Below are 12,929 nucleotides of genomic sequence, written 5' to 3' on the forward strand. Positions count from 1 at the left end.
AGGAAGCAGTTGATTAATGAACATGTCATTTGTAAAACATACTTACAAGTAAAATGATCTCCTCTGGTTTCTAAGAAGAATTTTAGTTCTGAAGAATCTTTCCTTCCTGAGGATATAATAACATTCTCTTTAAAAGGGTTTCACTTCCTTTCTTTCACTTCACTGTGCTTTCTCTGTTCCTTCAGAATTTTCCTCAGAACCAGACTCTTACAAAATGCTAACAGGCTGATTTCTGTGTGAAAGGGTGAGACCTGTATATAAACTGAAAGCTTTAACTTAAGTTTAGAAATGGACACTATAGTTTTGTTTACAGGCTTAAAACCTCTTGCAGCTCAAACTATTTGTAAGTGTTCTTTGGTTTTAGAAATCATTTCTACTTCGTTCAGTTGGGTGTTTTTTGAATCCTGTTTGCCTCTTGGCATTCTCCCTTTTAAGGGCAGTAGTCATATCATTCAGGAATACTGAACTTTGCAATAATATTATATTTAAAATATCTCAGGCAACAGGAAGTTGTTTTGGTACGGTTTTTTGCTATTTGAACACTCTCAGAGAAAGTCTTATAGTGTCCGGAGTTTTAGAAGTAAGCCTTAAGAATTAGCCATTTTACTGAAAAAGAAATGACATGAAAAAATAAACCACCAATGTACAGCGACCAAGATGTACACACATGTTGTAAATGAAACAGCACTTTTTTTACAAGTCACAGTTCCTTAAGACCATCATAATAATGGTGAAGAAGGCCTCAAATTCTGCACTTTGGTCATTGTATTGCTTGGGAATGTCAGCTTGGTTATTCATCTTTTCCTGTTTATATAACACATATATTCTTACTACATATGTATTAGAAATGTTTGCTATAGAGACACTTGAGCCATATGATTAAACATGAAATGTAATTCCAGTTATGAAGGATTTGAGCTCTGACTCTAATGAGAATTACCTTCTTATAAATGAAAGCAGATGTTTGTGAATTTTAAATATATTTGAGAATATGAAAGTAGGAAATGAGGTGATAATAGAAAGAGAAAAAATATTGATGAGTTTAGTCCTTAAGTGTACATTCTTTTTACCTGCAGGGAATAGTGGCAGAATAGAGTAGCAAAGAAGCTTTGATGTAAGCAAATCATACTGAATAAAGTGTCAATTTTATGCATCCCATATTCTGAATTTTCTCATTTCGTTTGAGGATACTTGCTTAGCATTATGGCTATATCCAACAGTGCTTTTTTCACTCTCATTTATTAAAACTCCTTTTTTCAACTAGAGCAGGAGGGGAACAAGTTGCAAATCTATTCATGTGACCAGTAATTTTGCTAAATAATGCATGTATTAAATTTGAAATATGCAATACCAATAAACTATAATTTCATATAAATATCTCCATTACGTTTATTAAATAAAGTGAATGTTATATTTAGTGTGCACATGTCAGAGCTCTTTACATTGATATTTTTAATTATGTTACTTGGAAATGTTATTGTTTTTCTTAACAGGAGCATATTTTGATGAGAAATCAAAACTTAGTTGGACTTAAACTTCCTGAACTTAGTGAAGCAGCTGAACAGGAAAAAGGTGCAGTATCATAAAAGTGTGAAGGGATGTGTGTTTGTCATACACTGATTTTTATAATTAATTGGTACAGAAAATCAAAAACAAAATGTTTCTTGTTCTTCAATTACAAAAGTAATTCCAATGGAGCAGTAATGGAGGAGTGTAGTAAATGATGATTGAGAGACGAGTAGCATACCCCTTGCCCTGTATGGTACACTTCTGGGAAGCAGGAATAGAAGGATATAATGTAAAAGGTGCTATTCTTTGTACTCTCTGGGACTATTTCATACGACCTTAAAGCTTCTGTTATCTGGGAATGACTGAGACACTACATTTCATGTTATCTCTGAAAACAGTCTTATCTTCAATCTGAATGAAGCAAGATTAAAAGACACTTACTGTCCTCTACCTGTACACCATGATTGTATTTTTGGATTCCTGTATATGGTAATGTTATTCCTATCTCTCTGTTAGTATATTTCCCAGCAATTGTTTTGTGCACTTTGTCTGAAAGTGTAAAATAGGTGATATTTTGCCAGTTTTTTAAACACTTAGAGAGATCTGAAACTTTTGGGGAAAACATTATGAAAATTTACCCATTATTTGATCACAGAATCAGAATCACAGAATGGCCCGGGTTGGAAAAGACCTCAAGGATCATGAACCTCCAATCTCCCCGCCACAGGCAGGACCACCAGCCTCCACATTTAATACCAGACCAGGCTGCCCAGGGCCCCGTCCAACCTGGCCCTGAATACCTTCAGGGACAGACAGGGCATCCACAGCCTCTCTGGGCAACCTGTTCCGGCACCTCACCACTCTCATAGCAAAGAACTTCCCCCTGACATCCAACCTAAATCTTCCTTCTTTCAACTTCAAACCATTTTCCCATGTTCTGCTGTTATCTACCCTTTCAAAGAGGGAGTTTTTTTATTTGATCCAGCTTGCTAACTAAAATCTCAAAAGTATCACTAATATTTTAAATATCACTTTAATATTTTAAAGTCTATTACACATCTAAATGATAGCCAGCACATTAAGGGTGTCAGTCAAAATTTTCTCCTGAATGGATAAAGCAATTGAGAGGACAAATCCTTAGCTCATTTGTTAGATAGACTTACTTCCTTACATTGTCATAAAAGCCACTTTGTTCTTTTTAACTTGAGTTGTAATTCTGCTTTAATAATAGGAAGTAGCCAGCTACTTCAATATTATTGTTGTGAATCAAGTATATTGGTTCCAACAAATTTTGTAATTGATGCCAAGTTATTGTGGTTGTCCTAGAAACAATGTTGTATCTGTAGATGTTTAGAAAAGTGGACTATATTAGGTTGGGGACATTTCGGTATTGGGCTGTTTTTTTGAGGTCATACGCAATGGTTCTTAAATAATGAGATTTTTAAATATAAAAGAATTGCACAGAACTAAAATGTAGCTAAAAAGAATCTAGCTTTCACATTTGTGTTTTCCTCAATTAAAAAAATCTGAGCTTTTGCACACTGTTTTGAAAGTCTAAGAAACTGTTATGCTAAATGAACAGGAAGGCTGTGAAAGGTCTCAGGTTAAAACTGGGGAACCTGACTTTCCTACAGGAGAGTTCTTCTTTAAATTTTGTCAAGGTAAGAGGAGACAATAAATTATTGTACACAGAATTAAATAAAATTTAAATTAAGTAACGTAACTTTTAAAAAATAGCATTTGAACCTAAGATACCTAAGATATCTTAGTCCTTATGAAAATGAAAATTTGCATCTTTCATGACCTGTTTCAATGAAAATTCAGTGTGAATGGTACATGCTGTAGTGAAGATCCATCATAAAAATGAACAAAGTCTGTAGTAGTGTAGTAGTATCTGTTGCATAGTGTAGTAGTTAAGTATAAGAGTAATCATTTTGTCAGATGGCATTTAAAGGCTAGAAAGTGACAGTACTATTATGTACTGATAGTACTATTATGAAACATAAGTTAAAATATTCAAGACATGAGGGAGCTATACTGATAAAGCCCACATGTGAAATGTCAGATGTTCTGGTAATGAATTTGGATTTTATTTGAATTGTAGAAAAAATACAAGAAGAATTTTTCAGTGCATTAGAGACTGTTAGAGTACCAATTACTTCAATTTTTCTGTGTTAAGAATGACATTTGTAGTGGTCACCCTTTTTGCACCTGCTCAAAAAGAAGACAGGAGATGAGTGATGCATCACTGTATGTAATCCAAGAAGCATTGTTCTGCATTAATAGGCTTAGAAACTTTTCTTATTACCCTGCTTTTTTAATGAGTAGAGATGGAGTAGAATCCTCATTAACTTTTTTAAAAAGTCATGGTTAGGTTTAAAAAGTACTATTTGACTGTGAGATGCTGACTTGATTATTAATGCATGACTTCTTAAATAACATCTAAAAGGTTTTTATCTGAAAATGTCTCTAGGTCCTTCACCTCTCCCCTCCCCCACTGAAGAGGAAGAAGCAAAGAATAGCTCTGATGTCATGCCTGGCATTCCTGACATACTGCTGCGAAAGCTACGTGTGCACAAGTCTCTTCCAGGAAGGTAAAAGCTTATTGGAAGTAGCAACAAATCGCCTAGGTCAAGGTGTAATAACAGTTTTTGGTGAACTCCCTTTCGAGTTTCCATTTATGGTGGATTCATATATGTAGAGAGTCTGCTGCATCACAGATTTTCTGAAAAGTTTGGGGAGCGCACCATCTTTGAGTGATTAATTCTCAAAATAGTTTCTATGTTCTACATAAAAAGTCTAAAACTTAACTTACATACTACAAGCATGCTTTTATACAGAACAGCTACTAATCTGTCTGCTCCTGTTTTTTGTGATTGCTGCTGTGGATATAAAATCATGCTGGAAGTGTTAGTATCTCTTCAAGCCAGATGTTTTTCAGTGGAAAAATCTGGACATGGCAAAATTCTGCAGCTTTTCTGCAAGTGATGATTTTTCTGTGAAATGTATATTGTTATTCTGCAAACTTAGTTGAACTCACAGGTTCCATGACCTTGAGATGTGCAGGTGGGCAGTTATCAGCAGATTGCTTAACATCTTCTATGGCTCAAGGGTTTCTTTCCTGTTTTATCTTAAAAGCAAGAAGTCTGCTGAGTATGACGGGACTCACTTGTTCTAGTGGTGAAAACATTTTTTGGCAAAACTGTTTGAGAGAGCTTTAAAGTAGGATCAGTATGGGAGTGGAATGTCATTAGGAACTCTGATGTTAAACCAAGGGATGGTACAGTACTGTGTGAGAGTGGCAAGGCTAATGGGAGCATCAGTGCCACTCCAGGGAGTACTGCAGGTGCAGGGGTGTATCTGAAATGTTTACGTATCAGCACATGCAGCATGAGGAACAAGTGGGAATGGACTGGAGGCTTTGGTCCTTTCTCAGAGCTATGATATCATTGGTACTATTGAGACTCGGTGGAATGAGTCCTATATTTGAAGTGTTGGGATGGAGGGCTATTGGCTGTTCAGAAGGGACTGTCAGGGCAATAAAGATGGAGGTGCTGTGCATAAGGGAAACATTAGCCTGTATAGCCTTTGTCATTGGAGCAGAGAGCCTCTAGGTGAGGATTAAAGGGATAGATAGCAGTGCAGATGTTGTGGGTATCTACTACACACCACACACCTGGGACAATGACATAAGCTATTCTATAGGCAATTGGGGAAAATCTCAGGATTGGTTACCTTTGTCCTTATGGGAAACTTCAAATTCTGAGACATAATTGGGAATATCATACTGCCACAACAAATCTGGGAAATTGCTAAACCGTGTTGAAAATAACTTACTGAGTGAGCCGTCTAGGAAAGGTGCTGTCCTTGATCTGTCTGAGAGTAGGGAAGGCCTTGTGGGAGAGGTAACAGTGGGTGGCTGTCTTGACCATGGTGATAATGAATTAGTTGAGCTCAAAGTTATTAGTGTAAGGAAAAAAAAGTGGGTGGATGATACCCCAAGCCCTGAGTGCATGCATCTGTGATTATTATCATCACAAGATTTAAGCTGTTAACATAAAATATGTAAAGATAATAATCACAAGTGTAGTGTATTTGTTGACCTGCAACTCTAAAAGGGTATTTTCTGGCTGGCTCTTCTATTTGAAATTTATCACAGCATAGTGCAGATATTCGTAAAACATTTGCAATTGCTAGAAACTTTGATTTAATTCTGCTAATACTCAAGTGATACTTACGCTGTGGTTATTAAAAAAACAAGTAAACAAATAAATAATACTGGTTTGAACAAAAGGAATCGTAAGATATGTAAGGGAAAGACATTCGTTGTTATTTCCAATTAAATATTTCAATATATTTGTTTTTAAGAGACAAAACTAAAAATCTGAATTGTTTTGCTTTTATTTCTAGCTCCCCTCCACTTACTGAAAAAGAAGTTGAGGTAAGCGTGTCCTTAAACTGATAAATTTAGAGAGCAAAGGGAACATTGCTATATGTTCATGTAAGCTTCTGAATAATACAAGCTCTAATTCTTGATTAAAGAAAAATATTCTGAATTCATTTAACATTTTTCAGTTATGCAAAGTGCATTTTATGCCTTAATAAATTTATTCTATATTTAAATTAATTATGGTCTTGCATATGCTCCTGATTTATTTGTGCCTTTTATTTTGTGTGCCTCAATTCTAAGCAACAACTTTTAAAAGCAGGTTTGAGAGAATGTTAAGCACTTGATCTTTTGCTTTTGGTGGTAGATGTTTATCCTTTAGGTAAAACAATGCTAATGGTGAGCTCATCCCTGGATTTCCTCTACACAGATTGTCTGTTTAAAAACCTTAGGGACCCTTGGAGGAAATCCAGTTAAAAAACAGATTCATTGTGCTTCTAATGCTTCTGTTAGGCTATTTCCGTCATTGTGTCTCTGCTCTACTGATCTCCCAGAGAAACATTAATGAAAACATTCAGATTTTTAGAGGAAGTAATGAGAACTGATATTTAAAACAATTTCTAAATTATATTTTCAATTTCCTGTTTCAATATTTAATATTTTTGTATATTTAATATATTTAACATTTTAATATTTTAAGTACTGAAGTTTGTTAAATATATGCTGTATTCATAAGTTGTTACTGCAAATTACATTACAGTGGCACTGATTTAAAAATGCCTTCTTTTAACTCCAAACAGAATGTATTTGTACAACTTTCCTTGGCCTTTAGAAATGATAGTTATACCTTGGAATCAAGAATTAACCAAGCAGAGAGAGAGAGAAATCTTACTGAACAGAATGCTGAGAAGGAACTGGAAAACTTTAAAACAGCCATTACAGTAAGAAAACAGCAATAAATATTTTCCTGAATGACACTTGTACAGATGCAAGTGCACACGCGTTTGAAATGTATATCTGTGCTTGCTTATATTTATCCGAAATTCTATCCCAAAACTTCATTTTCTACTGCTTGAGCTCATTGTGTAACTCTCTGCTGAAGAGAGAGCATTTCTTGCCAGAGTGGGCTACTGTTGCTGAAAATGTGTAGAGGTGTTGCCCTACTTCCAGCAATTTTCAATTATAAATGCTATGAATCTGAGGTTCAGTTCTTAGCATAAGCCTGTGACAAAGTTAAGAGCATGTAAAACTGCAGTTTGAGCACTGATTCATGCTCTCCTGGATGAGACCTTCCTTAGCAGTAAATTTGCAGTATCTGGTTAAGTGAGACACTGAAATGATCTGAAGCCTAAGTTCAAAAGTTTGTCACTTAAAAGATCAGTGAACTACAGATAATAGAAGATTGCATAGATAAGGTGAGGGTTACGTAAGGAATACATGTGGTCTTAGGAAAAGGTTACAGACCTGAATACTTTTTCATTCTAGCCGCCCTTCATTTTATTTTGTCAGCAGTAGTTTTCAGTTCTTCTCACCAGTTTTCTTTGGATTTTCTAACTGAAATGACAAGTTTATCTGAGATGTGTTAATTTATGTGCTACGCACAGTTTTGTGCAAAAAAAAAAAGAAAAAAAAGGAAGAGAAGGAAGAGGTGCTTGGATACCATGCTGGTAACCGAAATAGCACCTTCCAAGAAGGTGTTGCTACAGTTCTGAGAAATAGCTAAGAAAACATAAAATTATCTTATTTATGTGAGAAAGGATGCAATTAACAAAAATTGTGATCTTTTCATCTTTTTATGTAGAATTTCAAATCTGCCCATACAGGTTGCTACTGGGGAACAAGTGTTGAGAATATTTTGCAGATCTTGCCTCTGTTTAAAGAGCAAGCAGAAACAACCTGTAAAATCTCAGGCCTTTATTAGTTATAATATTTCATATACCTACTATTTCTTTTCCAATTAGTGTAAAAGGGTTTTTTCAGCTGCAAACATCTAGTTTGTTACATTTAACATGCTAAATTATCCCTAATTAGACACCGATACCATGTTGCCAGTATTGGACAGCTGATTGCAGCTGTCTGCAATCAGCTGCAATCTGATTTCACAGAATCAGATTGGTTAACGTTAGCAAAGACCTCTGGTCCAACCACCTGCTTGAGCATGGACATGCAGAGCGAGTTGCTCAGGACCATGTGCAAGCGGCTTTTAATCATCTCCAAGCAGGGAAACAATGCCTCTGAGAAACCTATGCCAGTGCTCTATTATGTCCACAATGAAGGGTTTCCAGATGTTTTTTGATGGAACTTCTTGTGTTCCAGTTTGTGTCAATTGTATCTTGTCCTGGCACTGGGCACCATGGCCCATAGCCTGGCTCCATCTTCTTTGCGCCCCATTTTCAGGTATTTATACACATTGATCAGATTTCCCCCAAGCATCCTCTTCTCCAGCCTGACCAGTCCCAGTTCTCTCAGCCTCTCCTCATAGGAGTGGTGCTCCATTCTCCCAATCATCTCAGAAGTCTACCAAGATGATCAAGGGACTGGAGTGCCTATCCAATGAGAAAAGTTTCCCTCCATTCGATTTACAAGATGCAGCCTATCTTTTACAAGCTTTTACAACAAAGTAGCAACTGTCATTTTCATGTGATAGACTTTTTTTTCGATGAAATGGAATAAACTAAACAACAATTAAGTGATGGGACAGCTTCTGCATAATCTGTATCATATTAGAGCTGTTCCCGCTCTAAGTGGCAAATTATCTTCATTTCTTTAGAAAAGGCACATTACACTGCTTAATGAATTTGACCAGTGTTTACGATTCTTTTATTCAACCTTGCTAATTTCTGTCTTGTTCAAAAACCCACCTTCAAGTGAAAGCTAATTTACATGAACTTCAGATTTGTTAAAATAATCAGGTTACATTTGACAAGGAACACTTAAAAATCTGTAATCTGAGCACGTTTTTCCCAAACGTGTTCCTTTCCATCCTCTTGGGTCTTGTAGTCAAATTTAGGCTCCAATTTGTTAACACATTGGCTACAGTGATAAGTAAGTTTGAAAATGATTGTCATTGGGATTGTTGCTCCAAATTCATCATTCATCAACAAAGGTTTGCAGTACAAATGTGATTTCTCAACGGATTCTAATAAAAAAAGTTATTGCCCATCACTCCCTTCTTTGAAGGGAGGAGAAGAAGAAGGAGGAGGAGAAGATGTTATTCCTTTCATACAAATCATTTCAATGCGCTGACTTAATCTTGCAGTAGTATGAGGGAGAGCATGTGAAGAAGAGCACAACATAACTGATCAGAGAGAGAATTATGTGAACAGTGATACTGATTAATTATTTAAGACAATTTCAATACTAAGACTGGAGCATACTGAAAATGCACTTTAAGAATGTAGAAATCAGTCAACATCATAGTCTGCTGTAAGTCTGAACTACATAATGTCAGATTTTCTTATATCAGTCGTTTTTGCAAACAGAAAGCTGATTCAGTGAAGAAATGTTCTTCACTGAACAAGGCTCTGGTTAATGAAAGATCTAAATTTGCTCTTGCTTCTAGTACTAGTCCCAAGCAAACAATATACTGATCCACCAAAGTGATAGTATTAATCAAGAGCAGAAAGCTTTGTACTGATAGATGAAAAATGATTAAAAATATGCAACTGTCATTTGAATTACATGCAATATTGCTCTCTATTATTCTCTTACTTTTGGAATTCTTAAGACCTTAATGTCAGATTAATTTTCAAAATCACTGAAATATCTTGGAACTGATAGAACATAAATTGCCTTCTTAACTTAAATATGTTACTTGTTTCAGGAATCATTTGTAAGTTATATGTAAAATAAGCTTGGTATTTGTAAAGTTTGTGAAGTAGGTAGAAAGTTGTGAATCACAACTGATTTCAAAGGAAAAGAATTACAAATGTGCTCAGTCCTTATTAACCTCTTGAAGAGTGTGCCTACAGTATGCAGTAAAGCAACACTCCGTGTCAGAGTAGCAGCACTTGCTTGTTGAGTGCTGTTCCTCTATGGTGTATTCATCAATGTGCACTTCTGCCTGGATGCGTCTTATACCAGTTCTGTTACTCAGATTAACTGATCTGAACTAAGAGTTGGAAGACATAATAGTAAGGCTTATATATTTTCTCTTCAGTCTTCAGCTCACCTATGGCATCACTACGAGCACAGAGAAGCTTACCAGAAACTACTGGAGGATATTGCTGTTCTGCGGCGTTTAGCTGCTAGACTATCTAGTCGTGCTGAAATGGTTGGAGCCGTACGTCAGGTAAGAACATCACAGAATCACAGAATGGCCCAGGCTGGGAGGGACCTCGAGGATCACGAAGCTCCAACTCCCTGCCCCACCACAGGCAGGGCCACCAACCTCCACATTTAATACTAGACTAGGCTGCCCAGGTGTCCGGTGTCTAGCATCCTGGTGTCTAGCAAATATATCCTGGCTGCACATGTTTATTCCTTGGTTGTTGTTTTGATTTTTAGTTGCTGGGGTTTGTTTTGTTTTGTGTTTTTACCAGCCATAACTGTAGATTGTTATCTCTTTGAATTTTGTCATTTTGAGAGATTAAAAATATTTATTACAGTGTCATAGAAGATGTCCCTTTCAGACTGAAACAAAATTCAAGCAGAATTACCTATGAAGTTATGTAACATCTGTAAAATGGGCATATACATTATTCAGAACTATTCACAAGAAACATTTAAAATTAGGGCAGCGTTGTTTAAAAAAAAAAAAAATCAGTCAAAAAAGCTCATCCAGATTAGTAACCTGCCCTTGGCTATAGGTGAAGACATTCAACTCAAAACTTGGAACAGCAAGTATAAATGAGAATACAGCAACATATTATCAGGCTCAAGACTGTTACCTTCGTCAAATGAAGTAACAAGGCTGAGGCCAGTGACAAAGAGCTTGGAGAGTTTGAAAATAAATGCACAAATAATTATTGATTATAATTATTTATATAATATAGCCACAAAGACATTGTATAAATTGACATAATATGACAAAATAATGATGATTTTCTTTGGGTATATATTAATGCATTCATATTTGGTTCTAATTGACTTAGGAATTCTTAATCTTCAAGATATCAATATTTTTAATGAACAACTGACAGGCAACATGCACATGGAAGCAAATAATAAGTTTGAGAAATGTAGGTGTAAGTCAGGTAATCCTCTCTTCTCCTTTCTTCCTTAGGAGAAGCGTATGTCAAAGGCAACAGAAGTAATGATGCAGTATGTGGAAAATCTGAAAAGAACATATGAAAAAGATCATGCTGAACTAATGGAGTTTAAGAAACTTGCTAATCAGAATTCTAGCAGAAACTATGGTGCCTCTGGTAAAAGCAAACAAAAATCCTCTAGTGTTTGTCTTTCCTGTGTACAGAAAGGTATCTAGTGCTATTGATGATAAGAGGTGAAATATCAAGAATCCTATTCTACAGAAATAGACTTTAAATATATAGCTATAACACCTAAATTATTGTGAATAAACCATACTTAATGTTATAGCACAGTAATTTAAAATCAGTCACTTACTGAATTCTGATTAGATCCAATAAAATTTGTACTGACCTCTTACATATATACATAGCTTGCACAGTTCTAATGCATCTGCTTCTGAAATGACAGTTTGTAGCAAAGCCTAATTATTTAAAAAAAAATTTTGCCACCTTTTCATTCTTAGCTTTTGAGGCAGAAACTCGAATACGAGTATTTTCTTTTTAAAAAACTTGTATAAAGAGATCATTAGCAGGCTTTTTTATGACCTCAGTATGAATAGTAGTGGGATTTTTTATGTGTGTGTTTTTTTTGTTATTTCATATTTCTGCCACAAGTGTAAGTAAGGCCAGAACTATATGACAGATAAATAGGCAGTCATAAGAGACATTGTGCAAATACAGTATGTCTGAGTTTAAAATGCTGACACGGGCTATATTAATATCATTTATAGAAACTTATATATTCTAAGACTGTTCCTTATGTACTTTTTTTAAGCAGAAGATGGAGTACCTCGTTCATCTAGATCCATGTCTCTTACTGTTGGAAAGGTATTTTTGCAATGTCTGTGTACATTCAAATTTAATAATCTGTATTCAAATATGGTAACAGTAAATTCTCAGTATTGTTCATGTAATCTAGAGCAAACGTATCCATGCTTTGTAATTTTAGATGCCTGATTAGGAATGACTTTATGCTTCTATGTAATAACAATAATGCTCGCTGTGAAGCATAAAGAGAACTATTTATTTACAAATACTAATATTCCAGGCCACCTACCTGTGCTGCAGGTAGTGAGATAGGTCCTATGCTTTACTTTAGTTCTTCAGTGAGGAAGCTGAACTTTGGATCAAAACTTTCTATTTAATGAAGGAATCCAGCAACATACCATTTTCATTGTCTTAAGAATTACAATTGTGTTCAGAAGATAGATGCAAATAGTAATTTGAAATAGTTTTCAGTTGCCATCAAAATATCTTTTATGGCTTGACAAAGCATTGAAATAGGGAGATTATCTCAGATTGTTATGTACCTTAACATTGTTTTACACATTTTTCTAAAATTGCTTAGTACTTCCAAGAGTGCTGGAGTTCAGGTTTATTTAAAACCTCCTAAATTAATCAGTAATTTGAGGGACCTACGTACCAGTTTGACTGTTCTGAAATCTGCTGATGAAAGGCATTATTGTGTCTAGTATTTCTATTCATATTTTTACTCTTTTCTTGGCTGTAGTTCCTTAGGTTTTGTTTATTCCTATCACTTCTGAGTGCTCAGTAAGAAGACTTCACTCTCCAATAAAGTTTTTCAGCAGCACATTATGTGGACCTCTGTCATTAATTAATAGGTATAATTGGTCCTGTCTAGAACCAGGATTATGAAGTAGCTGATCCCATGCGTATGTTCAGTAAAACTGTGTTTAACTCCTTTTCTCTAAAGTTATCTAGAGCAGAATCTTAGAAAAGTATGGATATACACTAAGATGAAGCTGGTAGTCGCTATGGGTACT

The 12,929-nt window shown here is 35.4% G+C and overlaps 1 protein-coding gene across 23 annotated transcripts in view; it reads left to right on the forward strand.

The window, feature by feature from the left end:
• MRVI1 (murine retrovirus integration site 1 homolog) overlaps positions 1-12,929 on the forward strand; it is a 63,379-nt gene that overhangs the window by 43,885 nt on the left and 6,565 nt on the right. For 21 of the 23 annotated variants that reach the window (XM_010710941.3, XM_010710940.3, XM_031553427.1 and 18 more), the window contains 7 exons: positions 1,494-1,572; positions 3,983-4,103; positions 5,920-5,950; positions 6,697-6,837; positions 10,056-10,187; positions 11,121-11,262; positions 11,921-11,973. In XM_010710941.3, coding sequence (XP_010709243.1) covers positions 1,494-1,572; positions 3,983-4,103; positions 5,920-5,950; positions 6,697-6,837; positions 10,056-10,187; positions 11,121-11,262; positions 11,921-11,973 — 699 coding nt within the window. The remainder of the gene's footprint in view (positions 1-1,493; positions 1,573-3,982; positions 4,104-5,919; positions 5,951-6,696; positions 6,838-10,055; positions 10,188-11,120; positions 11,263-11,920; positions 11,974-12,929) is intronic. The other 2 variants (XM_003206209.4, XM_019615353.2) reach the window with 2 other exon arrangements.

Source organism: Meleagris gallopavo, chromosome 5 (assembly GCF_000146605.3).
Source record: "Meleagris gallopavo isolate NT-WF06-2002-E0010 breed Aviagen turkey brand Nicholas breeding stock chromosome 5, Turkey_5.1, whole genome shotgun sequence".
In the NCBI taxonomy this organism is placed as follows: domain Eukaryota; kingdom Metazoa; phylum Chordata; class Aves; order Galliformes; family Phasianidae; genus Meleagris; species Meleagris gallopavo.